The 24,767-nt window shown below is 36.5% G+C and overlaps 4 protein-coding genes and 2 pseudogenes across 4 annotated transcripts; 3 read left to right on the forward strand and 3 right to left on the reverse strand.

Moving 5' to 3' along the window:
- Positions 1-3,291: 3,291 nt before the first annotated feature.
- LOC119996350 lies at positions 3,292-3,968 on the forward strand (annotated as a pseudogene).
- A 19-nt stretch (positions 3,969-3,987) lies between these two features.
- Positions 3,988-7,868, reverse strand: LOC119996349 (violaxanthin de-epoxidase, chloroplastic). The gene is made up of 6 exons (XM_038842940.1): positions 7,672-7,868; positions 6,950-7,247; positions 6,655-6,827; positions 5,508-5,604; positions 5,011-5,402; positions 3,988-4,598 (listed from the first exon to the last, which is right to left on the reverse strand). Exons 2-6 carry the CDS (start codon positions 7,235-7,237, stop codon positions 4,106-4,108), a joined length of 1,443 nt encoding a protein of 480 aa, XP_038698868.1. The 5' UTR covers positions 7,238-7,247; positions 7,672-7,868; the 3' UTR covers positions 3,988-4,105.
- An 869-nt stretch (positions 7,869-8,737) lies between these two features.
- On the forward strand, positions 8,738-11,207 carry LOC119996885 (probable receptor-like protein kinase At2g42960). The gene is made up of 7 exons (XM_038843664.1): positions 8,738-9,398; positions 9,479-9,502; positions 9,593-10,033; positions 10,305-10,420; positions 10,505-10,765; positions 10,834-11,034; positions 11,139-11,207. The coding sequence occupies exons 1-7, from the start codon at positions 8,738-8,740 to the stop codon at positions 11,205-11,207; spliced, it is 1,773 nt and encodes a 590-aa protein (XP_038699592.1).
- A 2,438-nt stretch (positions 11,208-13,645) lies between these two features.
- Positions 13,646-15,276, forward strand: LOC119996886 (annotated as a pseudogene).
- A 234-nt stretch (positions 15,277-15,510) lies between these two features.
- On the reverse strand, positions 15,511-18,877 carry LOC119996144. The gene is made up of 5 exons (XM_038842678.1): positions 18,399-18,877; positions 17,671-17,721; positions 16,720-16,853; positions 15,928-16,028; positions 15,511-15,792 (listed from the first exon to the last, which is right to left on the reverse strand). The coding sequence occupies exons 1-5, from the start codon at positions 18,786-18,788 to the stop codon at positions 15,611-15,613; spliced, it is 858 nt and encodes a 285-aa protein (XP_038698606.1). The 5' UTR covers positions 18,789-18,877; the 3' UTR covers positions 15,511-15,610.
- Positions 18,878-20,615: 1,738 nt separating this feature from the next.
- On the reverse strand, positions 20,616-24,196 carry LOC119997297. The gene is made up of 8 exons (XM_038844207.1): positions 24,036-24,196; positions 23,315-23,648; positions 23,007-23,184; positions 22,097-22,277; positions 21,927-22,007; positions 21,565-21,672; positions 21,178-21,447; positions 20,616-20,938 (listed from the first exon to the last, which is right to left on the reverse strand). Exons 2-8 carry the CDS (start codon positions 23,622-23,624, stop codon positions 20,840-20,842), a joined length of 1,227 nt encoding a protein of 408 aa, XP_038700135.1. The 5' UTR covers positions 23,625-23,648; positions 24,036-24,196; the 3' UTR covers positions 20,616-20,839.
- Positions 24,197-24,767: the final 571 nt, after the last annotated feature.

Below are 24,767 nucleotides of genomic sequence, written 5' to 3' on the forward strand. Positions count from 1 at the left end.
TCGAAAGAAAAAAATTAGATGAACTTTATTTGCACCCCTACTTTTCCTAAATACACCACATTCTAAATAAACCCTAACTTAAATTAAAACAATTATGAGTTCACCCCATTTTCTCAGTTTTTCAAAATTTACAACCTACACCCCATGCACAACAGTTACAAAAACAGAGTATGTATACAAAAACATATACAAAATGAAATCATAATCACGTAAACAAAATCATTTCAATAATTCAGATCAAAACCTACACAAAATCAATGTTCTTCAGATCAGTCCTATACATAATGAAGAAGGAAGTTATATAAATCCTAAACAAAATGAACATTGTCTTCATATCAGTCCTAAACATCAGTCCTAAACAAAATGAATATAGAAGTCATATCAATCCTAAACAAAATAAGTTAAGACATTGCCCTCAATCAATCTATCAACTCCACAGTCGCTATGTTACTTGGTTTACACCCAGAAAGTGTCTTGAATTTTTCAATCCTAGAAGAAAACATTTCTGGCCAACCTCTGGCATTGGCTTGATGATGATCTGTCCACATCTTTGAAACAGAAGGTATGAGACTATTTTCTGCTAACTCAAGTCTGATGAAGTGGGAGTCATTTATATACCCGAATACCATGATCCCTTGCTTATAATCCAGTGGCAGTGGGTCCCTGAGGGGGAAAAATGTGAGGCACTGTTCTTGTGAAATTAGTGCAACAACAACATTGTAACAGGTAGCTACCACATTTCCCATATAAGGCATGATCATCCAATTCTTTCTATCTGCCATAGTGGAAAAACACTCAACACTGGATAACAGCTCAAATGTGCTTGAGAAAGGAGCTAATACCTTGTCATATTGACATTCATTCATGCGAAGCTCATTTGCAAGATCTCTCCGAGCTATTTTTCAACCATCGTCACCCCAATCATAGAACGATGCGACAACTCTGAACCCACAGTGGCCATCTCCAGGGACATCAAAAATTTTGAAAATGTAGTTCTGTAAGAAATCATGAAACATGGACACCCACTGATTGGTGTTTGGCTTCCTAGTTCTATGAACCTTCAACTTTCCCTTCTGTTTGACACCCAAATAAAATCCTAGGAGTTCTCTTCTGATCGTTCAAGTCCGATCGTTTGACAACCACAACTACTCCATGCCTACGGCCACATCTCCTAACAAACGAAAGAACATCCTCTTTACTGTGAAATTCCTACACAATCCATAAACCAACCATCAACAATACTTTAAATAACCTCTAAACTACCAGAAAATTCCTACATTTATCAACACGAAACTGGGTTATAGTTCATACCATTTCTGTTCGAAAAAAATGGGTTGTGTCTGCTTCAACCATCAAAGGAGTATGCAACTCAACAACGTCGCCCTGTGAAAGCACATGCAATGGTGATCAACCCAGTGAAAGGAGATATATCTGTTCGAAAAAACCCTAGCTTGTGGTCGCGGTTGGGTTAGGGTTAAACTTACCAGTTCTTCATCTTCACCAAAGTTAGGTTCTTCGTCGAACGAGGCTTCATCATCTTCCATCGCGGCCTCGTAATCCATATCATCGTCGTCGACTTTGCCCATCGGAAAGAATGGCGTTCGAACAGAGAGAATCGCGTGATTCGAGTGAGAGAGAGAGTCGTTGCAGAACACAGAGATGAGTGAAAGGAAGGAGAACGATAGAAATGGGAGGGAAATGGTAGGGTCAGTAGGGGGTGTGAAGAGATGAGTGTTTTTTACGAGTTTTGGGGTGTACTTAACAAAAGTGGGGGTGCAAATAAGATTCATCAAAAATTATGATTCCTAGTTCTTAACTAGAGCTTGTAGGGTTGCTTTTTCTTCTTTTTTTTTAAATATTTTTTTAAGGCAGTACTATTAGATTCATACTAAAATCTCTTTCGATTTGCGGAATCCATCTTTTCAGAAATAAGAAATTTTCCTTTACCAAGAAGTTTTATGTTCAGTTTTTACGATTTTTCGATCAGTTCTCATTAACATATATATTTGACGATAATCGATTAATGGGTTGGTTTGACACGGTTGTTTTGAACAGTCCTAATTCCTACGTTTTAGTTTGTGGAATCCTGGATCTAAAGGAAAACTAAATTTCTCCCAAAAAGATAATTCTCATTTCCTCCCAAAAAGAGATAATTTATTGAATCCTTACTTATTTTTAATTAAATACATATATTGTCATTTTGAAAACACATCATTTTCACAATATCTCACAATTATGTATTTTGAATGTATCATTTTTTTATTTTTTTATTGATTAAATATGATCACATAAAAAAAATGAAGAAACTTATCCACAATGATGTATTTTGAATATGCCATTTTTTATATTTAAGGTAGTGCTGCTGATATATTGATACTAGATGATGAAATAAGTATTCTTTAAATATTATATAAATATTAATTTATTAAAAGGTATGATTGTAAAAAAATATTGTTCGTCTATAATATAATCTGTAAAATATAAATAAAAATAAGATATAGAGGAGGAGCCAATGAAAATGCTTAAAACTCTTCCACAATAGATTAGTACTAGGATCATATTAGGGTTGGATTAGTTTGATTTGGGAATTGAATAGGATTAAGCAAACTCAAATTGAAATGTTTTTTTTTTCCCCGGTATGCTAAGTCTTTTTAGTGGCATTCCATGTGTAATATGATTTGCAATTTCAATGTTCAAAATAATTAACTTTTTTTCAAAAAAATTGGTATGTAATGTAACTAAATAGACCACAAAAAGGGAAAAAAAATGTATTGCAAATGTCTAATAACATTATTCCATGATAAAAAAAACAACTTTACAAATCTCAATCATGTATGCTAGGACATACCGTCATTCCAAAGATTTTGATAAAGGTTTGCACCAAGTCTGACCTCCTATCAAATGGATTGTGTGCAGATAGAGAACATAAAATTATTGGCTCGAGGTTGTCTTTCGGGAAAAAGATTTAAAATTCGTCTTGTGTCAATCCGAAAAAAAAGAAAAAAAAAAGAGACTATCACCTGAATTAAAGGACTTCTATTAGAAATAAACGAAAAATAACACATTGTTAAAATGCATAAGGAATTTCATTAAAAAGGAATATATATTGGAATATATTTGGACGTGCTTTACAAGCTAAATCAGAGAAATAGTCGCGAAGGCTTTGAAAAGTAAATGATAAATGTAAAACTAGTTGACCGGAGTCATGCCAATTGAAAAGATAAGTGACTGAAATCATTGTCTAAGGTACAAAGTAATTGAGTCATATATGTCATCACACTCTCCTAATGATTAAGTATTGGAGCAAGAAAACCAGACAAAGTTGATGAAGAAAGCAATTCCTCTCATAAGATCAATGCTGACATTGTTGCTGTGCAGAAAAAAGGCCAGGACAATAAGGTTTCACTTTGAGGAGATGACTGTGCCAATGCAGCTAACAGGCGCCGCTCCGGCTACAAAGAAGGAACCCAATATACAGAACCAGGGTTGCTGTCACCAACGGCTTGCGGAAGAAGTTGAAGGATCTTATGATGTATTTCCAGGTATTGAGGCAGAGGTGTTGAGAGAATGTGCTTTACAGTAACTGGAGAAAACCCAAGTGAGGAAACCATTGATAAAGATCATCTATGATGGGAATGGAGGCAAGGAGTTTTTAGCAAGCGCAATACAGGAGCATGGAAGGTGTTAGAGACTGTGATGGAGATACAAGACAGGCATGATGCATGCAGCTAAAGAGAGAGAAAAAGAGCTTGTTGGAGCTGCATCAAGTGTTCTTGGACATGGCAGCGATGGTGGAGGCACAAGGGGAGCAGCTGGATGATATAGAGCACAATGTTCTGAATGCTAGCCATTGTGTCAAGGATGGTGCCAAGGAGCTCCAGACTGCAAAAGTGTGGAATTGCTTATTTATTCCAACTGTATTCTTAGACATCAGCTAAAAAGAATATACGAATAGAATGAGATTCAGAGACGATAGAACGAGCCAGCTGACACAAAATAACAATGAGACTGGATTTCATTTATCAGCTGTAAACATCTCCCAAAAGGGTTCCAGTAATGAATTACAAAAAATTAAGGTGTGACAGCTTATTTATATCAACTGACTCTATCTCAACTTCCTGATCGGCAGTGCTCGTCCAAAAAGCTTTTCCACCTCAGTCGCTTCCATTTTTAGCTCACTCAATACTTCCATTTCTTCTTTACTTAGCTCTTTCAAGAAATATTCCTCATCTTGTCTGAGTTCCTTGAACCATTCTACCAACCTCTGAAACAAGTTCATCTCAGTCTTCTCCACCTCCTCTTCTATTTGTTCAACTTCTCTTACAATGGTCTTCTCCCCTTCCTCTACCGTCTTCTCCAGTCTTTCTATGAGGGGAGGCTCAGGACCACACGTATTATCTGTTCTTATGAACTTGTTAAAATCACGTCCTATGTTTTTACTTGCCTTTTCAAGTTCAGGTATAATGCTTTCAGGCAAAACTGCACTTCTCGTGTACACGACAGCACCACCATATCCATCCCATGCATCATTCCTGCCTCGGTAGTACACAAATATGTAGTCATCTTGTTTGTTCTCTAACTTTGATGAGATAATATACCTGTACATCCATGACTGAAGACTGGTCAATTCAAGACATGCAAACACGGTTAGGCAAATACACCAAATATAACACCAACTGAAACAACAACCCTACAGAGTACATTGGATGAACACTTTGCCACATTCCGAGTTTGAGGATTATAAGAAAAAATAATTCGAGGATAACAATAGCAAGATGGCCGTTGAAAATATATCATTGTCTAGCCCAAAACATTCCTTGGTTTGAGTTCTACTTCTATGCCTAGTGATATGCATGTATGGATATAGATTATGATGCAGAGCATCTTGTGAAAAGGGAGAAGTGGCTTCATTCAGAAACCTTTAAATCGGATATCACTATGCTTAAGGTAGCATTGACCTTAATGGACAAACAAACTATTGAAAACTGGAAAATGTTGAGAGGATTTTACCAGTCATCTTCATAATGAAGATACTCATTATCGTGGTTGTAGAGTATCCCAGGCTGCATAGGATCTTGCACAAATTTTTGCACAGTTGATCGTGCGAAAAAGCCACCATCTGGAGTTCGTATTCTCCATGATATATTTCCCACAAGTTTGTTGGACTCTGTGTGGAATTCATGCAACTGGCAGTCAAAAGTATCAAAGGTGGGGTTTAAGCCACTAGTGATAAACCATTTCCCACTGAAATCTGCAATATTAAAGCTCTTAACAAGAACAGCAGGATCAGGGGCAGGGAATTCCCCCAAATCAGATTTCATAGGCACACACTTCTTTCGGGAGACAGCACACTCATTGAATTCATCGACAACTTTGTTTTCAAACAGGTCCCCGCATTTAATCTGTAAAGTCATAATGGCAGAGATTCTGATAAAACCAGAATTGAACTTGAGTATAAGCATATGTTCAACAAAACTGTTACGTAAAAAAAAAAAATACCAATCAACCTGGCATTCAGTTTCATCAGGTCGATCATTGCAGGTTTGGAGACAAGCAACATTGGCAGCACAAGATGGATTTGCGATGCACTTAGCAAGTTCCACTCTGTTGACAATGAAAATTTCATTGAGTTAATTGAATAACGGTCCTGATCTGCTCATCATATCATGGCCATGCTTAGTAATAAGCCATTAATTAGTGGAGGGCATGGCTATAGATAAAAATGGATGGTGTAAGAGAATCCACCAACTAATTTTTCTTAATCATCCATGTAAGCTGAGACCAAATTGTTTGGGACCAAGGCTTTGATCATGATGATGATAAGCTTTGAAAAATTTATACCAGACTTCTGCATGTGTTGTATCAGTTCTTTCTCAGATGACGTACAGTTTTTGCTAGCCTAGAGTTTACTCCTCAAGAACATGAATGTCTAGCTATTAAGTGCCCAGATAATTCACACTCTAAAGATCATTCTATTTTCATGACTCTAATAAAGTCACTATTAGACGAGGAATAGAAAGTTGAAGTCCCATAATCGACGGGTGCGGAATAATTATACAAGTCTTACTTCATCATGAGTCAGAAAGAAGAATATCATATGAGGACTGTTAAAACCTTCAAGTTTAGAACTCACACAAAGAGACCAATGTCAGGACGTCACACAAAGATGCGAAACCATGCATATCCAAAGATCAAAATTCTTGAGCGATGAAGACAAAAAAATAGAACATAACAAGAGACCTATAAGATTAGAACTGAACCATCAACAACTTTACAAATTTATAGGGTCTAAGAAACCAAATGCACGCTTGAAGTGTGCTAGTAAAAAATAAGACGTAGATTCCAAATGTTTGCATTTGCTAAAAGATCTTTAAATAATGCTATTTCATGGAGTCAGACTAAAATCCCAGTCATCATGACGAACTGAATATGTACGACCTATCTTAGCTGATCTGGGCACAACTAATATAGTATGTACAACGACCTATTTGGTGAAAACAACATATAATATACATGGAAAATGAAAGAATTTGATTAGCTTGATAAAATACACTATGCCACAGTTATCATTCTTCAATCAACCAAAGATAAGAGAATAGGCAGCAATAAGGCACCAATAGCAAATTCCAGAAAAAAAAAATATTGATAGATTACCTGCACTCCTTCAATAAGCAAGTACAAGTTTTAAGAGCATCAACAGCATCAGCTGATGGAATGATCAAGAATGCGGAAACTAGAACACTGGCCAAGCTCAAAAACTGTAATTGCTTCCAGTCATTCAGACCATTGAGCACAGTTGATGCCATAGTGCTGAACACCTTGGTCACCTACAAGACCGAAATAAAAACACAAAGTTCAACAAAAAAGGATTGTTGGACTATAAAAATTATGGTGATATCGAAGCAACACTTAATGAGCGAAGCAAAGGCATATTTCGTTTTGGTTATACCTTGAGTACACTTGGATCACTCCCATGCGTAGAGGAAAACTTTGCTTTCCAGCCTGATAGACGAGTCAAATATCTTATGTCCAATCCCTGCCGATTTTTAGAAGATCTTATTACCCAGGGGTCTTGCAAAGTTCTCCTACTTGACCAAACTCTTAACGTAACTATGCCATGAAAATGAACCACATTCTTTCTCAGAAACCTTTTGTTACTAGTAAGTCCCAATTTGGTGCATGACCCACTGATACTTTCATTACTGGAATAACAGATCGAAGTTGCAGCCATGGCCATACTTCAATATCTGGGATTCAAGATACACCCTTCAGATAATTATCAGCATAATTTCTTCTAAAAGAAACTAAGTAATTGCCTTGAATTAGGGGTTTGGGCGATGATTGTCAATAATGCAATAGAAGTGACTGAAGGGGCAATTCATCATCTTCTGTAAGTAATTCTGCAATAAAATTCAGCAAAAGCACCGACGAATTTCACAAAAAAAAAAAAAAAAAAACAACACAAAACTACACCCAATTTGCAGCCTTTTCAACACCCAATTTTCTCCTTGAAGCATTGAAATGTTAATTGAATGAAGGGAGTTCTTGTACTGACTACTAATTTCACTTGACATCCTTTGAATCATCATTGAAAACACGAAATCCCTAACAATCTTAGTCAAATAACATAAACAAACTGAAAGACAGAATTTTTTGCATGATAATAAGTACCTTTTGTGGCAGAGGTGCTGGAATTGATAATGTTGCTTCTCACGACAGCTATAACCACGGCTGTGTTTGTGTTTGCCGCACGGGAAAGAGAGAGAGCGAGAGAATCCCAAGTGAAGAAAAGAGCGCCAAACAATTTGGGTTTGGAAGAGATAAGAGTAAGCCCCATTTTGTGTGGAGACAAGGCCTGTAACGTATGCCACTCGTGTCAATCTAACTACGCTGCTTCCTCAAAGTTCAAACCTTCAACTCGGTTTATTGGGTTCCACTGGTTTATTTTCCCAAAAGGCTTTTTTTTTTTCAATGGAGGAGGGAATACGATCCCTGACACTAAGATAATACACATCATTTTTATCACTCTAATTAATTAGTGATTCGGGTGTTTTCAAAAGCTCTTTAATTTCATTTAATACTTGTCTTTTTTCTTTCCTTTTCTTTTTCTAAACGAGAGTAAATATCTACAAACCAAAAATTAATGGATAGAATTGAAAATGTACACTCAAATTGCATGTACATAAAATATTTTTTGGCTACCGAAAGATCTGGAACGACATCAGACAAGCTTGTCCTTTGAACAGCGGACATAAAACACAGTTGTGTTGTATTGAAGACAAATGTACAATGCAAACAAAGCAAAGAACAAACTTTGCGTTCCCAATCACATAAACACCAAATACCATTATAAATTCTCAAAACAATGTGGCGATGAGATTAAGAAAACATGATTGGATCAATTAGTCCGCACATTTTGGCATTGCATCAAATGGAGCTAACCCCAAAGAAGAAAGCTTTTCTCTCACCCAACTTCAATTACTATTGTAAACAGAATTTTAAATTTGATAGAGACATTATGATATTATCAAGATTGACAAAGCCAGCTAGCAGAACAACAAGAAACTCACCTTCATCGATTCATGCAAGGTGGTTACTTATCGTTTAATTGCTATATGTTTATATATATAAATATGCTTGATTCTGTTCTTGAAGAAAAAATTTAAGTTTCAATTCAATTTCATGTTTTCACAAACACAAGCTCTTGTCTTCTCTGTTGTCTCATGGAGTAAAGTAGATGGATATGAAAGAAAGATCATATTATCAGTCATGGAAGCTTGTCTTCTTCTGCATAATCTCTACCTTCTTCAACCAAGCCTTCTCAGACGGTTGTGTGTTGAATTTCACTTACCCTTATCAACCAACCGGTGAGTGCATCGGAAAGCAGAAGAAATTCGCAATCTGGGATGGCATCCACACGACAATCTGCTGTCGAAATGTACTCAACACCATGACAAAAGCTTTAGCCTTTCGTGCGCATAATGCAGTGAACGATAACATTTTCATGGAAGAGAACCTCTGGAGAGATTGCACCGGTTCATTCCCTATCCAGAACACTGTCTCTGCTGAAGCTTGTGGATTTGGTGATCTTTTTAATGGGAGTGCCGGGTGTTCGAGCTTTTCTCTAGTTGATATTCAGGATGAACTGGCATACAATGAGGCCTTGGAGTCATGTTCTAACTTCAACACTTCGTTTGTCGATGAGTGCACGAAGTGCGCGGGCTCTTTATTGAGAGCAAGGGATCATCTACTGGAACAATTTTCTGCAAATGCGCAAGATGATTATCAGAGAAGGATGTGTGGAATCGCGACCATAGTTTCTGTTGCAGCTGCTAAATTCGATGATCGAAATCTGATCGACGATTTCTATAAGTGTTTGCCTATTTTTGATGACTTTGGTAAGATCTTCATGTTCCATTAGTTCACAAATCTCTATTCCATATGCAATCTTTTGACAGTATTCCTTCTGTCTTTGCAGATTCAGGTTATATGAGAATAAGATGTAAGTAGTACTACTGTTCTTGCTGTTTATGTGAAGACACTATATATTTATAGCTTCAATGATCTTGAATTACTAATCTTTACTTCTCAGATTCTGTGGTGAAAGCATTGGTTTCAATCCTAATAGCATCGGTCACGCTAACGCTGGTTCTGCTACTTGTCAAGTATGTGACAAAGAGAAAGCCTCGCAGTGCAGTTGTTCAACCTAAACAGTCTGCAGCCTGGTCTAGCCTGTACAGATTCTCCAAGACCGAGATCGAAAACGCCATGAATTATAGCAGTGAAAGGAAGTTCTTAGGCAGAGGAAGTGCTGGTCGGGTTTATAAAGGTGTTTTGCCTAGTGGACAAGTTGTGGCAATCAAGCACATACATAACAGCAGCAAATCTGATTCGTTTGCCAGGGAAGTAGATGGTCTCTTGAGGGTTAGACATCCAAACCTTGTTTGCCTTTTTGGCTGTTGCGTCGAAGGCGGGGAACAGTATCTGGTCTACGAGTATTGTTCAGCTGGAAATTTAGCTCAAAATCTTCAAAGTAAGCGAAAGTAATAAAGATCCCAGCAGTTGGTAGCCCACTTATCCCAGTTGCCGAGTTGGATGTACATAATTCAAGTGAATTCGTGGACTCTAACATATCCCTCGTAATGAACATGAAATTCTATGCGTACAACTCAGCAGATGGGATAACTGTGATACCAGCTGTTGGGATCCTTATCGTAACTAGTAAACTGGTGACTATTATTGATTGCTAAGTACTAAACCACCATGAATTTCTAGCTTGCTCATGTTATGTGTTTGATAAGCAGGTAAAGACAATGTCTTAACATGGGAAAGAAGGGTCAAGATATTGAGAGATTGTGCACTTGGACTGAGATATCTCCACCACTACATAGATGGCTGCATTGTACACAGAGATATCAAGGTATATCAAGGATCTTGTGCTTCTCATTTGAACATAAAATGGTTAGTAGTGATTTTCTGTTGTTGCTTTGCTTTGTTTTGGCAGCTCACAAACATCCTTTTGACCGACCACTTAGAACCGAAGCTCTCGGATTTCGGGTTAGCAAAGATGCTTGGGATGGAGGAGAGCAAAGTATTTACAGATGTTAGAGGAACAATAGGTTATATGGACCCTGAATACATGACCAATGCCAAGCTAACTTGCGCTAGCGACATATACAGCTTTGGCATTGTAATTCTGCAGCTTCTATCAGGACAGAAAGTCATTGAGCTGGATCTTGATGCCAGAGATCAGCTCACAAGAAAGGTATTATATATATAACATCTTGTTTTGTGTATCAAAGAACATAGAGTATGTAAACTTGTCAAATGTAGGCGAAGGATGTGAGTTTGGGGAGGCGTCCATTGTCGGATTTTGAAGATCCGAGGCTGAATGGGAATGTGAACAGGACAGACTTTGGATCAATACTTGAAGTTGCAGTCCTATGTGTCGCGAAATCAAGCAAAGGACGCCCAACGATCGATGTTGTGTTCGATGAATTGGACAAGGCCTGGAAAAACACAGCTGCTGAAATGGTTTGATCATATGTGACCTTATTTTCAATCCATGCTAGTCTGCTAGAGTTCTTATTACACTTTCCTTCTATTTTTATAAATGTTTTTGATTCTATTATGTGCAGAGAAACAATATGGAATTGGATTCATCAATGGCATCGATGTCGGCTTCATTGGAAGTGATTTCAGTCTGAGAAATCCACACAGATACATTGCAGTCTTAAGCAGCAAAAAAGCTTGTAATGTGAGATATCTTTATTACATGGTGTAAATTATATAATAAGTCCAAAGCTAAGAGAGGTAGAGTAAGAAGTTGGTGTACTCTGCAGCTCGTAGAGTAAACATTGAAGGTTATTGAGGAAGATAATTGGTATTATGTACAGTTCTTTTTTTGGCCAAATCAAAGGGGGTTGGGGTGGTTGTATTCTGTTTATTGATGCTTTGTAATTTTACTATCCAATATCATTTTTATTAGGAGAATGCTTGATTACTTCTGTTATGTCCTTTGTTTTACTTATATTCGTCAATCTTAAATACTAAATCCTAAACATAGTTGTGCCCGGGGCGGATCCATGTGATTTTATTGGCCCCCAGTGAAATCATGTAAAATCTATGATATGTATGGAGTAAAAAGTACTAGATTCCTAATAAAAATATAACAGGCTCCCAGTAAAACAATATACAAGGTCTCTAATGAAAACAAAAAAAAAGGTAGGCTTGAGCCTTACACACATTGATAAGTTAAAAATTATGGGAAACCCAAAGAAAGCAATCGGATTGAAACCATTCCCATTGAGCGCATATGTGAAGAATAACACAAGGAAAAAAGGTTAGAGAAGCAAGGCTAATCAACGGAGGCCGACCGACCATGACAATATGAAAATTCGTAGAGAATAATTGTGATAAATAAATATGTAATATTTTATTGCTTGAAACTATTATTAGTTATTATCTCCGTGCAATATAAATAACCCCAAAAAAAATTTTGGGTGCACTGCTCCACCCCTATTTTTTTAGTTGTGTCCCATGTAAGGGAAATGTGACCAATGGTTCCAATATCGTTGTCACACACCCCACATCGTTTAGATGTGGCCTAGTGAAGTACTATATAATTGGTACCCTCTCCCTCCACTATTAGGTCCTTTTAGTGGTGTATGGGCCCATGACAAGTGGTATTAGAGTGAAAGCTCATCTTTGTGCATGTGGGTGTGTCTCGATCGATCATGTTACGGTCAGGCCACGTAAAGGGCTACACATCCCGTGAAAATGGCTACCAAGGGGGAAGGCCTCGCCGGCTGAAAGCCTCAAGTGGAGTGCAACTGATGGGATGTCAGTGTGGAAGCGTGGTGGTTTGGCACACATCCCACACCGCTTAGATATGATCTAGTGAAGCACTATGTAATAAGTACCCCTCTTCCTCTATGATTAGGTCTTTTTAGTGGAGATGTATGTAAGTGTTTTTTTTTTTTTTGTGTTACTGTGGAGAAATATTCCAACAATTAATACAATGTATGTCGATAATAGTTGTAACATATAAAAGTCTAATCATAGTCACTAATTAAATTCAATCTCCCAATTACATGGAAAGCACTCTTGGTTTAAAGCCAAAACCAAACATATACATACATATATATATATATATATATACACACACAATATGCATGGATGAGAACAGACGAGAAACGGTTGTCAGGCTGTGGCTAGAATGAGATCACTTTTAAGTGATTAGACTAACTAATGAATTTTTCTTTTTCTTTTTTAAAATCATTAACCCCATTTTAATTGATGCTTGTGGTGCTTAAGCTTACATGATATGATGGTAAGCACCACACAAATAATTCACTACAAGAAAATATGATCTTAGCGATGAAAATTTGTGACGGAATTAACTGATTAGCAACGGAAAGTCGTTGACCTTCCGTCGCAAAAATGAACAAAAAATTTCGTCATTTAGCGATGGATAATTTCGTCACTAAATTATTCAGTCACTAAATTCGTCTCAAATTTGGGTGCGAATAACCACATTAGTTAGTGATGGATATTAACAACGGAATCTCAACTTATCCGTCGCAACTCGCAAAAGCCATTGTCGTTTCCGTCGCCAAATTTTTACGACGAGGGTTTTAACGACGGAATGTCAAACGAAGCAGTTTCTTGTAGGGATTGGTCAAAACTTGATAAAATCCATCGGCCAGCGCAATAACCCGCAAATCATGCGTGACAGTTAAGCACATGGTGATACTATCTATGAACTTGGTAGGAATTGAACCCACGATCTCGAAAGATGGAAGACTCCCTCCTAACTAACTAGGCTAGGAGATGATATAATTAAGACACGCTTCTCTTCGTTATGCTTGAACTGTTCCATCATATATGTGTATATTATATCATACTTTTTTACAATCCTATATATATAACTTTCTCAAGTAGTGTTCCATCTTAAGGTACTATGTAACATAATCTTAGAATGAACCAACTCATGAGAAGTCACCATGAAACATTTGCTTTCGTAGTATACAAGACAAAATAACTTAATTAATTAGATCTGGATTATATCATATCCCTTCTATGGTTGAGGTAAAAAAAGAAAAACCATGCACGTTGGCTTGTAACCCAAGAAGAATTTGTAGCCATGTATGATCATCTTATATATATCATCAGTCATCACACACCTGAGCCACTAGTTGGAGTGATAAAGATGGTGTGTATATCACCCTGGTGATCAGGGTTCGAATCCCCCTCCCCGTTTCAAAAAAATAAAATATATCATCGATCGTGAGCGCTAGATTGTAAAATTCAGACACAAATTATCATTGTCCTAACTTTATTTGGTGGCCTATATAAATGAGTCCCTAACAAGGTATCAATTCAAGTTCATAGTGCAAAGAAAAGCTTAATTTATTAGCTTCTGTGAATTGAGCTTCAAAGAAAGACTAGCTTAAGGTCCCAATTGAACATCTTCACTAGAAGAATTAATTGGGGATCTTGACTCATGATCAGCTGGCCTTCATTTTTGGTATCCTAGGTGTGTAAATATATATCTATACACACACACACACATACAAACCTATATATACATATATATTTTATGTCTAACATAAATTCTTTGGTTCTGTAGGTACTACCATATCCTTCCTTGTCTTCTTGGCACCAGCGTAAGAGCCTTAATTTGGATCAATTTTTTTTATTACATATTAATTGCACACACACACATATATATATACACACATATATGTATATAATATGTGTGTGTGTGTGTGTGTATATGAAACATGAAATTAAATTTGAAGCTATAAATTTGTATTTATTTTAGGCCAACATTTTACACAATATGGAAGAAGAAATCATCAGAAGGGTATCAATCAATACCATATGTGATTGCTTCTGCTGTATTATGGTTTTCTCAAGACAAATGCATATATAATCATCACCATCAATGCAATTGGATGCGCTATTGAAATCGCCTACTTGACATTGTATTTCCTATATGCACCAAAGAAGGAGAGGGTAAGATATCTCTTTAATTGATATATTTCCTAACTAAGGGAATAAGACTTTAATCTGTCGTCAGTTGAAAAACTTATGTGCTCGCGGGTCTGACAATCCGAGTTTTTTTTTTTTCCTTTTGTATATGCAACCGTATTGACAAGAAAAGTCTGTTTTATTTTTTGTTGGGTTGCAGAGAAATACAATGAAGATGGTACTCCTATTTAATGTAGTGGGTTTTGGCATAATGATAATGCTAACATTTATACTAGTAAAGGGCCCTCAAAGGGTTACTGCTGTTGCTCCATTAAGCATCATGGTAATTTGCATCTGTAATTCTAAATTTTCCACTTGATTTCTTCAGACTTTCCTATTAATTATTAACATGTTATGCATATATGTTGCAGAGGCAAGTGATAAGGACCAAGAGTGTAGAGTTTATGCCATTCACACTCTCATTTTTCCTCACTCTCTGCGCCACTGCTTGGTTCTTCTATGGCTTCTTTGTCAAGGACATGTATATTGCTGTAAGTAAAACCCCCAGACCCCATGAAGTTTTGGATAATTGTATATATTTTTATGCATGAAGTATCTTTTTTTTGGGTTTATAGGTGCCAAATGTGTTGGGGTTCTTGTTTGGGATTGGTCAGATGATCTTGTACATGATATACAAGGATGGGAACAAGAAGGATTGACATTGAAAAACCAGAGCACCAAGATGGGTTCACTGCAGATACTAGTCAAGAGAATCCTAAGTATGAGGATGGCTTGGCTAGGGTTCGCCAGAGGAGCATCGACTTGGGAGATCATAGACCAACAAACGTGGAAATGTACGATGGCAATTACAGATCGATCAAGTCGGATGAGAACCACCATTGATGCAGAGTGTTATTGCTGATCAAAGACAAGGCTCAAGGACAAATAAGTTATAACTATCTGTCTACTCTGTATTAATGCATGAAAGTATGTATTGTCACTTGCTTGGCAAGTTCTAAATAAGTTAAAATAGGCTATTTTGTAATATCTTTCCATGAGATATATCAAAGATGAGTAAGAGATTGATAACCAGTTATATACAATTATATGAAAGGGAAGTATGTAAGTAAGAATCCTAGATGTCCAATCTATCTATGCTGTTGTCATTCTCATTCTCGGAACTGAACTCACCTCGAGAGATGATATTCATGAAGGTTTTCGTGGCACGACCAACAGCACGAGAAGTCTTCCTTGCAGCACCTGTAACAACTGGTTGCAAAGAAATGATAGGAAGGCTGGCCCTCTCTTGAATCATTGCTGCATAACAAAGGAAAAAAAAAGTCCTGGTGAAACCAAAAATGGAAGGTAACTCACAACGCCAAACAAAAAAGAATAATAATTCAGTAAGAAAACCTGTGTGCAACAATTCACTAAGGAAAAGCTTGAACTTACAGAGAGTTTGTTGACGAGCGAGTGTACCGATCTGTCGAACGCCAGCTTCTGCTGCTTGCACTGCTTGAGCTGATTTGTTGACCCCATCAGCTATCTCTTGACTGAGTGACAGTTGAAACACTAATAACTTTAATTAAAATTAATAGACTTTATAAAAAAAAGGTAAACAATTCCCATGCATAAGGCTCCCTCAGTGGACGGGGGGTAGACAAGATGTATGCAGCCTTTCCCCACATAATATGTGGAGAGGCTATTTCCGAGATTTGAACCTTTAACCTCTAAGTTGCACCTCTGCTACTTAACCACTGTCTACATGTCACTTGTGGATGAAAAAAGGAAATGACGAGACTATCATTGTGAAGATATACTTCTAAGCGAGTTTGTCATACTCTGAATTGTCACTTCAGCTTGAAACAAGCTAGGCCAAACAGCATTGCTCGTCATCATTCCACCCGTTTTTGCCATAGCCTAATCATATCATGAATATTATCTACAAAATTTATAGCATCGAACAAACCAGAGCCGGAATTTGGAGTTTGATTTTTGTCTTTGAAGGGGACGCTAAATTCTAAACAATTATCCTCCTTTTACCTATTATGCTCATGTGGATCTCTAACAGAATACATGGGAATGCGACATTGGGTTTAGCGAACGAATGAATGCCAATTATTTGTTTACATGCCACAAGCAATATCAACTGATAGAAAAATGATCAAGGACGGGCAATTTACCTCAGACCAGGAAAACAAAGTAATAAAGTAAACGTATTGATAATAACAAGTTAATTATCACCTCAAGTCACTTAGTTCAAGTGTAAGATCACTGATTTCCATGCCCGAAAGCCTAATGGCAGCCATTGTACTAGGGAGTTCCTCACGAGCTGTATCTGCTAACTTTGAGAGAGATGTTGCAGCCTTCCCCATTGCCTACATGAAAAGCAACAAACAATTAAAAAGGAGCCAGAAAAACAAAATAAATAATGAATTTCTAGCTACATGAATCCATTTAAGAAATGGGGGAATTCATTACACAAACCAAATTATATTCCATTGTTCGTTCCAATATAATGCTCCACTTATGACTAGTTCTTAGCACTCATATCCTTTTTTTTTTGGTCACTTTCAACTGTATCGCTTTCAGTGTTTCATGATCTAGAAGATGCCACAACATATAACAAGTTATTAGAAAACACGCAAGCTATTCAATCTAAGCTGCCTCCATAAATATGCGACATCGCATAGCACAAGCCATGCCATCTATCACTCTACCGAATGGAGAAGTTTATGCCATTTATGACGTCAGTTTAGTAACTGGTATGAAGAGCATCTCGGGTGAGTAAAAATAAAAGGTCCAAGTAGAGGTGTCACCTCAAGGCTGGGATAATGTGGTTGAATGATCAAGCATACATTATCCACAGTTCTCTTTGTGATTTTTTTTTTTCATTTAGTAAAATTGAGATAGTCCCTTTTCCATTCAAAAAGTAATAGAAGAGGGGAAGATATACAAAAGTGCAAGAAAAAGAAAGAAAGTTGTGGGGCTGGGGGCACAATTTATAATAAGAAACAAAGAAATTTGCAAAGGGTGGTAGTTAGAAAATCCATTGCAGGCATGAGTCACAGAAATGAATAGATACTGTAAAATTCTATACATTGTAAATAAGACCTTATGCCTCAGTTAGGGAAGTCGAGTCAACAAGACGTTACAAGCCAGGCCAAAAAAAAAGTATAACAGTATATAACTTACAAAGAGTGTTGGGACGGCTGCAATTACAAGGCTTGTAAATGCTACAGAAGTCTGCATGCAATCATCATGATCCAAGTTCATCAGTAACAAAAGGAATTCAAAAATTCAAAAAGGAAAGTTTTCACAAACCATCAAATGAAAAAGAAGTGAAAGTGAATGTAACAGAAAGAAAAAGAAAACACAAATTTTACCGTATAGTCTGGCAGCAAAAGATTATCATGGGCATCTCAAAGATATTCAAGTTTCAAAACTTGGTCAAGCAGAAAAGCTTGCATATACTCTTTTCTTTTGAAGTATCTTCGCTTTTAGTAACTCTAACTTGAAACTATAGCTTTTATGATAAAACCACTGCAGTGTTCAGCACTTTCAGCATTTCCCTTTTTCTCTTTGAAATGAAGACCACAATTACATAACTACAAACTGTAAAAAATCGATAGTAATGCATTCCTGTTTAGCAGGATAAATACTTTCCTCATTTATAACTCCTCCTTGAGAATGCTGAAAAAGAACAAGACTACAAAGAACTGATTCCCATTTATTAATCCAACTCATTTACTCTACTGATTGATTAGAGTTTTTAAATCTCTGATACAAAGTAAAACCCCAAAAGAACAAGTTAACAGACAATTTCAAATCTTGAAAATCTTACCATTTTACCATACAGAGCGCAGGAAAAAATAACACACCAAATAAGAACTGTAACCACAACAATACCCAGAAAACCATACAGTGCAGGCTATAAACGCCAGGAGAAAGAACGCTTGATCGCTCAAACTCTTTGCCGGCGGCGGAACATACGAGGGAACAACGGGATTCCCCACCTCCACATTCCAACTCCCCTGAAAATCGTCTTCGTTGACAACATTATCCTTAGAATTCCGATCCAACTCCACCCCACGACTCGAAACTCGAGTGGAATCGGTGTATTTCCCGGGATTGGAAGAAAAAATCGGGACAAACCGGGAAGGTTTGGATTTGCAGAGGAAGACAGGTGGAGTACAGGGAGAAATTGGGTTTCTTGGAAACGAAAAAGGGTTTCTTGATGAAAAGGAATTGAAAACAAGAAATTGAGGGAGAGAATGGGATGATGATTTTGCGGTTATGACATTTAGTCTCATAGTGGAAGTAGTAGTGGTAGTTTGGGTGTGCGAGATTTTGGTACTTAGAGAGCTGAGAGAGGAGTTGGCTCTGATTAGATACGCATTTATGGAAATGCCACCGTTTGTGAGTTCGAATGCATCCGTTAGAGCAATCATAGCGGTGGAATGTTGACTTTGTTTTAGGTGTAACAGAGGTGAAGTTTAGGGCAAAATAGTCATTCATCAATTATTGGTCAGGTTTTATTTTCGTCCCTTAGTTTTTTTTCTTCCCTTTTTCATCCCCCAACTATGGGAAAGTATCATGTTTATCCCTCTAATAAATCCGGCCATTGAAAAATTCTACGTGGCATCATGTTGTTCGTCAGATCAAGTTTTTCTCAACCTCAATATTACTTGAAAGAACGAAAATGATACTTTTCAATAGTTGAGGGACATAAATGGGAGAAAAAAAAGCTTAGGGGCAAAAATGAAACTTGTCCCATAGTTGAGGGACGGAAAGTATCTTTTTGCCTGAAGTTTAGTATTGATTTTTGAGTAGTTATGAATATAGTTTAAGTGAGACTAGAGGCTAGTCCCATGTCTGCATGCTTAGCCCAAGTGCCCAACAAATTGGGTTGCGAGATGTGTTTTGTTGATATAGAATAAAATATATTAATACAACAATGTAAATTTGTTAGTTTTATTTTTGATGTAATAAAGGTAGAACTCAATATTGCTTTTTGTGTAAATATGAGCATGTTAAGGGTGAGACCCACGTGAAAAGCAAACATGAGGGTATGACTTTGCCATATCCCAATGTTGGTTCCAGCAAATTGACTCTATTCGAGCCTTTTTTTTTTTTTCTCATTTCCCAACAAATGTGATAATAAAAACAAAGAATAAGTAACAATAAAACCTCTGTACTTTCAAGAATGAGTCAATTAAGTCTCTCAACTTTTTTTTTGTGTCAAAGATGCCCTTCAACTTTGGATAATGGACAACGTTAGCCCTTTTGTCCCATTTTCCATCTAAACATGTTGCTGACATTGTAGTTCGTGAATGACATGTAATTTTTTTTTTGATATTGCACGTGCATTCCAATATGTCATTGGAGCCTTTATACTTTCATAAATGGGGCAAATAAGCCCTTATAGTTTTTAAAAATGGGTCAATTCACCCCTTTATTTCAATCAATTCCAGAATGCTCTGTATTTCGGTTTCACCATTTCAATCCCCATACAACAAAATCAATAGACAATCAAAACCCCAAAATCCCTAAATCAATTTAGGATTTATATTTTTCTATTTTAAGAAAAGAAAACAATTTAGAAGAAATTGTTTAGAGAAAAACAAAGAAGATAACAGATTTAGAGAGAGAAAGATGTGAGCTCTTGAGAGAGAGATTGGATATATGTATTGTAGACATACATTTTTGTATTTATTTGTTTCTAATTTTTGTAAAAAATGCACAATTTTACATCTATTTTTGATTTTTACTTAAACTAAAGTCATGTCAGCAAATTACATCCATGTCAGCATGTTTTGAAGGGCTTCTTTGACATTAAAGAAAGTTGAGGGACTTAGTTTACCCATTTTTGAAAGTATAGGGGCTTTATCGTTACTTGTCCCTTAAAACAACCCATGCCCCAACAAAGTTTAATTACTGTGGTTGCTCTTAGAAACATTTTTTATATGGTCCATTAAACAAATTAGCAAACACTCCATTAAAAAGCAATCGTTATTGTTGCCATAAGTAGGTTGTTATTTAAATTTATATAAGTCCTAAATTTGATAAATGAATTTGATTAAAATTCATCTATGATTTAGTATTTAAGATTTGTCCGGTGCGTATGTTGGGTCGGGAAATTTTAAGGTAAGAAAAAACACTTTACAAAACACTTATCAATCTCATAAAAATTACAAGCCAAATGAAAAACATACAATATTCACAAAAACCCAACAGGACTCACTTAAACCACTCAAAAAACTGAACCTTCAAAACATTCACAACCATTTTCAGCCTATATCATATGATTGTAGTAATGAGACTTTAGTGAATACTAAGTACACCACCATCCCACACAGGAATTTCATGGCAGAGGAGAATGTTCATAGCTCAGGAAGTGCTCCCATATCAACTTCAAGGTGTCTTCAAGCATGACAGAGACCGAGTCTTGCAACTTGGGTTCCTGAAATTTGAAAGAGGGCGTAAAAACATGAACTTTTCCCCTTCAACGCATTTTTAGTTGCAGAAAAACACGTAGTAGTTGTTAACTTAAACATGGTGATTCAATTGACACAATAAGCTGTAGCATTCAACGATAAATTCATGAAGCATGTCCATGTCGGAAACACAAATCAATTGTCAAATTTGTTTGGCCACTAAGCAAATGCAAATTCGAGTTCAATTGGTGGAGTCAGCAATTACCTGCAATTCTGTGACGATTCCTTTCAGCTTCAGCACAACCTCGTTCGTAGCTTCCCCAATCGAAGTTTTGAAATCAAATCGATCAGCACGTCTTACCTTGAGCCTCAAAGATGGACTATTGTATGTTTTCGATATCGTGTGCCAAACCCCAATGACATTGTATCTATCTCCAGAAGATGCTTTTCCAACGGGCCATCTCAGTCCGCCCTTTACATGTGTATCTGGAACTGCAGAATTGATCAATTCTCTAATGCTACGCTTCTCATCGTCCTGGAAGAATATTACTCATTATTAGGGTAGACATTCATGGAGAAACAATACTTTTCACAATTATGCAGCAACTCGAAATCAATTCGTTATTGAGTGCATGGTGGCATAATAACTTACAGTCAGAGATGTTAAGATCCTCTTGGCACAGAACATTAGCCTCAGGTCTTGACTTTTTTCAAGGCAAGATATGTCTATAACCATGTGACGAATTTGGCTGAGTTCAACCTGTAAGAAAACTAATATAAGCCTCCATAATTAATTGAAAGGAGCAATAGTATCAGGAAAACTTTGAAACGGTCGAGTAAAATAAAATGACTCATATCATGGACTGATATAACTACATTAGTCGGAAAAGAACATACACAAAACGTGACACAAGCAGAAACGTTTTATACGTTCATACACGTCAATAAACAAGCAGCTCTTTACCCTCTCTTTTAATAAGATAAATACCACGCCATAAACAAAAGATAACTTGCCTTATAGAGTTCAAGCCTGTTATCATTTGTCACACTGCATTTGCATGAAATGACTGCATCTTGTCTTCTGCTATCAGACAGCTACACAAGAAAAAGCTTAAAGAATAAATAGCCACAATATAAAAAGCAATAAAGACGAGCAAACAGAGGTATTAGCACAAGCGCGCTACCTTTACGTTGTATATGTCCTTCTCATCTTCGAAGTCCACTCCAATTTCTGGGGCAACTACATCGACAATATTTTCCATATATGATGTAGGAACACTCGTGTAAAATGTTCTTCTTAATTGTCTCAGAGTGGCTTCAGTAACTTCACTTTCTTTAATGTCCTCAAGGCTCACAGAAGGGCTCCTGCACAAAGAAGACTAAGAAAGTCAAATGTGACTTATCGGACAAACATATGGCGAACACGAGACTTGCATGTTTCACATTACAAATATAAATAGAAGCAACAAAATTTATCGGCAGTTAAAACATGAATCTTCACTAAATTAAGCACCATATAAGATTCCACTCTCACAATCAAATGAACTAATCTCCACCACAAAAAAATACATGCCTTAACCATATTATTCTAGGAATACAATCTGGTTAAAGAAAAAAGCATAAATTTAATTCAAGCCAAACAAGACATCGAACTGGCTTACTGGACTATGGAATAATCCAATCAAATGTGTCACCAACCTGTTCTTGACTAAACCATTCCTATTTCATATAAAGGCTGAGCCATAATCTGAGAACTTAAGTGAAATTTGATAATGTGCAGCACGAAAAATTGTTGAAGCCAATTAAGTATTAAACGCGCCCAATGATAGCTATTTGTAACTATGTACAAAACCAAAAAGCAAGTACTTAACTACCACTCTTGGTAATTGGCTACTGGACAAGTAGACCAGAAAATTGTTGACAGATTAGCCAATCACCACACAAGAATTAAATTACAAGATCTGACATTAAGATATAATCCATCTACTAAGAAGAAACACTAGCACAACTAACTCAAATAAAACGTATCTTTTGATATCAAAATTCCCAAGAATCAAAAACATTATGAGAATAAAGGAAATCTAAATTACTTACCCATGGAAGAGAACTTTACCAAATTTAGCTACCAACACTGGCTTCATTATTTCCAACTCATGAAAATCCATTTCATTTTTCATGATTTCAAAAGTAGATAAGATGTCTTGTGATACTGTTCCACTTATTGATGCCCACGGTCTACTCAAAATGCTCCCCCTTTGATCATTACACTCTTCTGTTAAAAATAAAAAATGGAAAAAAGAAGACGAACAGAAATGCAAGGTTATTAAGTGGGAAAAAAAAAATCAACTCAAAATCTTAAAATAAGAAAGAGCATAAACTCTAGCGACTGACCAAGTACCAACCTCTCATCAGATGACTGTTGACCAAAGCCAGAGGCTTTCCTCCCATTCTCTGCTCAAGGGCTTCGATGGAAACCGGCTCAAGATTAACAGAAGCAGGAAATTGGTCAGCGTGAGTCGAACCAACCACAAACCATCTAGATATGGCATTGTTTGCATATCCAATCTTTCCACTTCTCTGAGTTCTCTCTATATAAGATTTTGCTGGGTTTAAATTTGTGTATCTCTTAAACCGAGGAACAAGACACCCTGGAGTTGGTGATAACTTCTCTAGAACCGTTGAATGCCGCTTGTGAGGAGGAATGCAAGCCATAGGGTTAAAACGAGTTATGACAGACTGAAAGGCAGAATGAAATAACTATCAGAAAGAAGATTTGTGGATACATAATTAACAAATATACAACACAATTAAACAAAAGAGCCAGCCAAGACAAAACTTGAGACCGATAAGCAGCTGAAAAGTTTAAAAGAAAACACTACGAAAACATCAACTGGCAATAAACCCAGTCACTATTCGCTGGACAACAAAAAACAGAATATCTATGGCTACTGAGAAAACTACGCCATTCAAATCCTACAGAAATAAACAAGCAAACCCAATCGACTGACTTTACTCTAAACTACTGCAGTCTCACTTTCTCTTTTGTTTCATCTTTTGAAATCAAACCCATGTCGCATAAACTATTTTGATCAACCCCAAACAGGATAAATAAGATTATCTCACCTGATCTTGAAAGTCGACGAATTACGTGAAATCAACTGAACTCAAATGTTGTGCCATGTATGTGTGTATATATATACACACACTTGAAGGAAAAGAGAAAAGGCAGTGAGAGACTTGTTCATGCTGGTTTAGTAACTCCTTCTCTTCCAAGTTGTTGCTTTTTCAAGTTGAGACAACTTGCTTGGGGAGTTTGAAAGGACAGATCAAATAATTGTTTTTTCTTTTGGGATCTTTTATTACTTTTAAATAAAAATTCTCCATTTTACAATTCACATACCCTATTTAAATTTCATATATTCCATTAAAAGAAATATAATTGAACATTTAGTTAATATTTAGAGGGCATTTGGAGGGTGGAATGAGGATGATAATCAAAGTTTTGAAAACTCATGATTCAATGGTTCTACCGGGATTCAAATCGGGTTCAATATAATACATAATAATAAATATAAATAATAATTAAAAATATTTAATATTTCATAATACTCACCGTAATATAGAAATACATTATTAATATGTCTCTATTCAAAAATTCACAATCATTCATTGTTTCTTAATTCTTCGCATAACAGTCAAAAAAAAAAGTCATCACTCTCTAAGAAAACCCTTCACTTCTCTCAACTCCTCTAGATCTGTTTGGAGGAGGAGGTGGAGATCCTTTTTCTCCACTTCCTCCTCCCCTGCTACTATTTATGATTTCCTTCTTTATGCACATTCTCATGTTTTTAGTTT

The sequence above is a fragment of the Tripterygium wilfordii genome, chromosome 4 (genome assembly GCF_013401445.1).
Source record: "Tripterygium wilfordii isolate XIE 37 chromosome 4, ASM1340144v1, whole genome shotgun sequence".
Lineage (NCBI taxonomy): Eukaryota > Viridiplantae > Streptophyta > Magnoliopsida > Celastrales > Celastraceae > Tripterygium > Tripterygium wilfordii.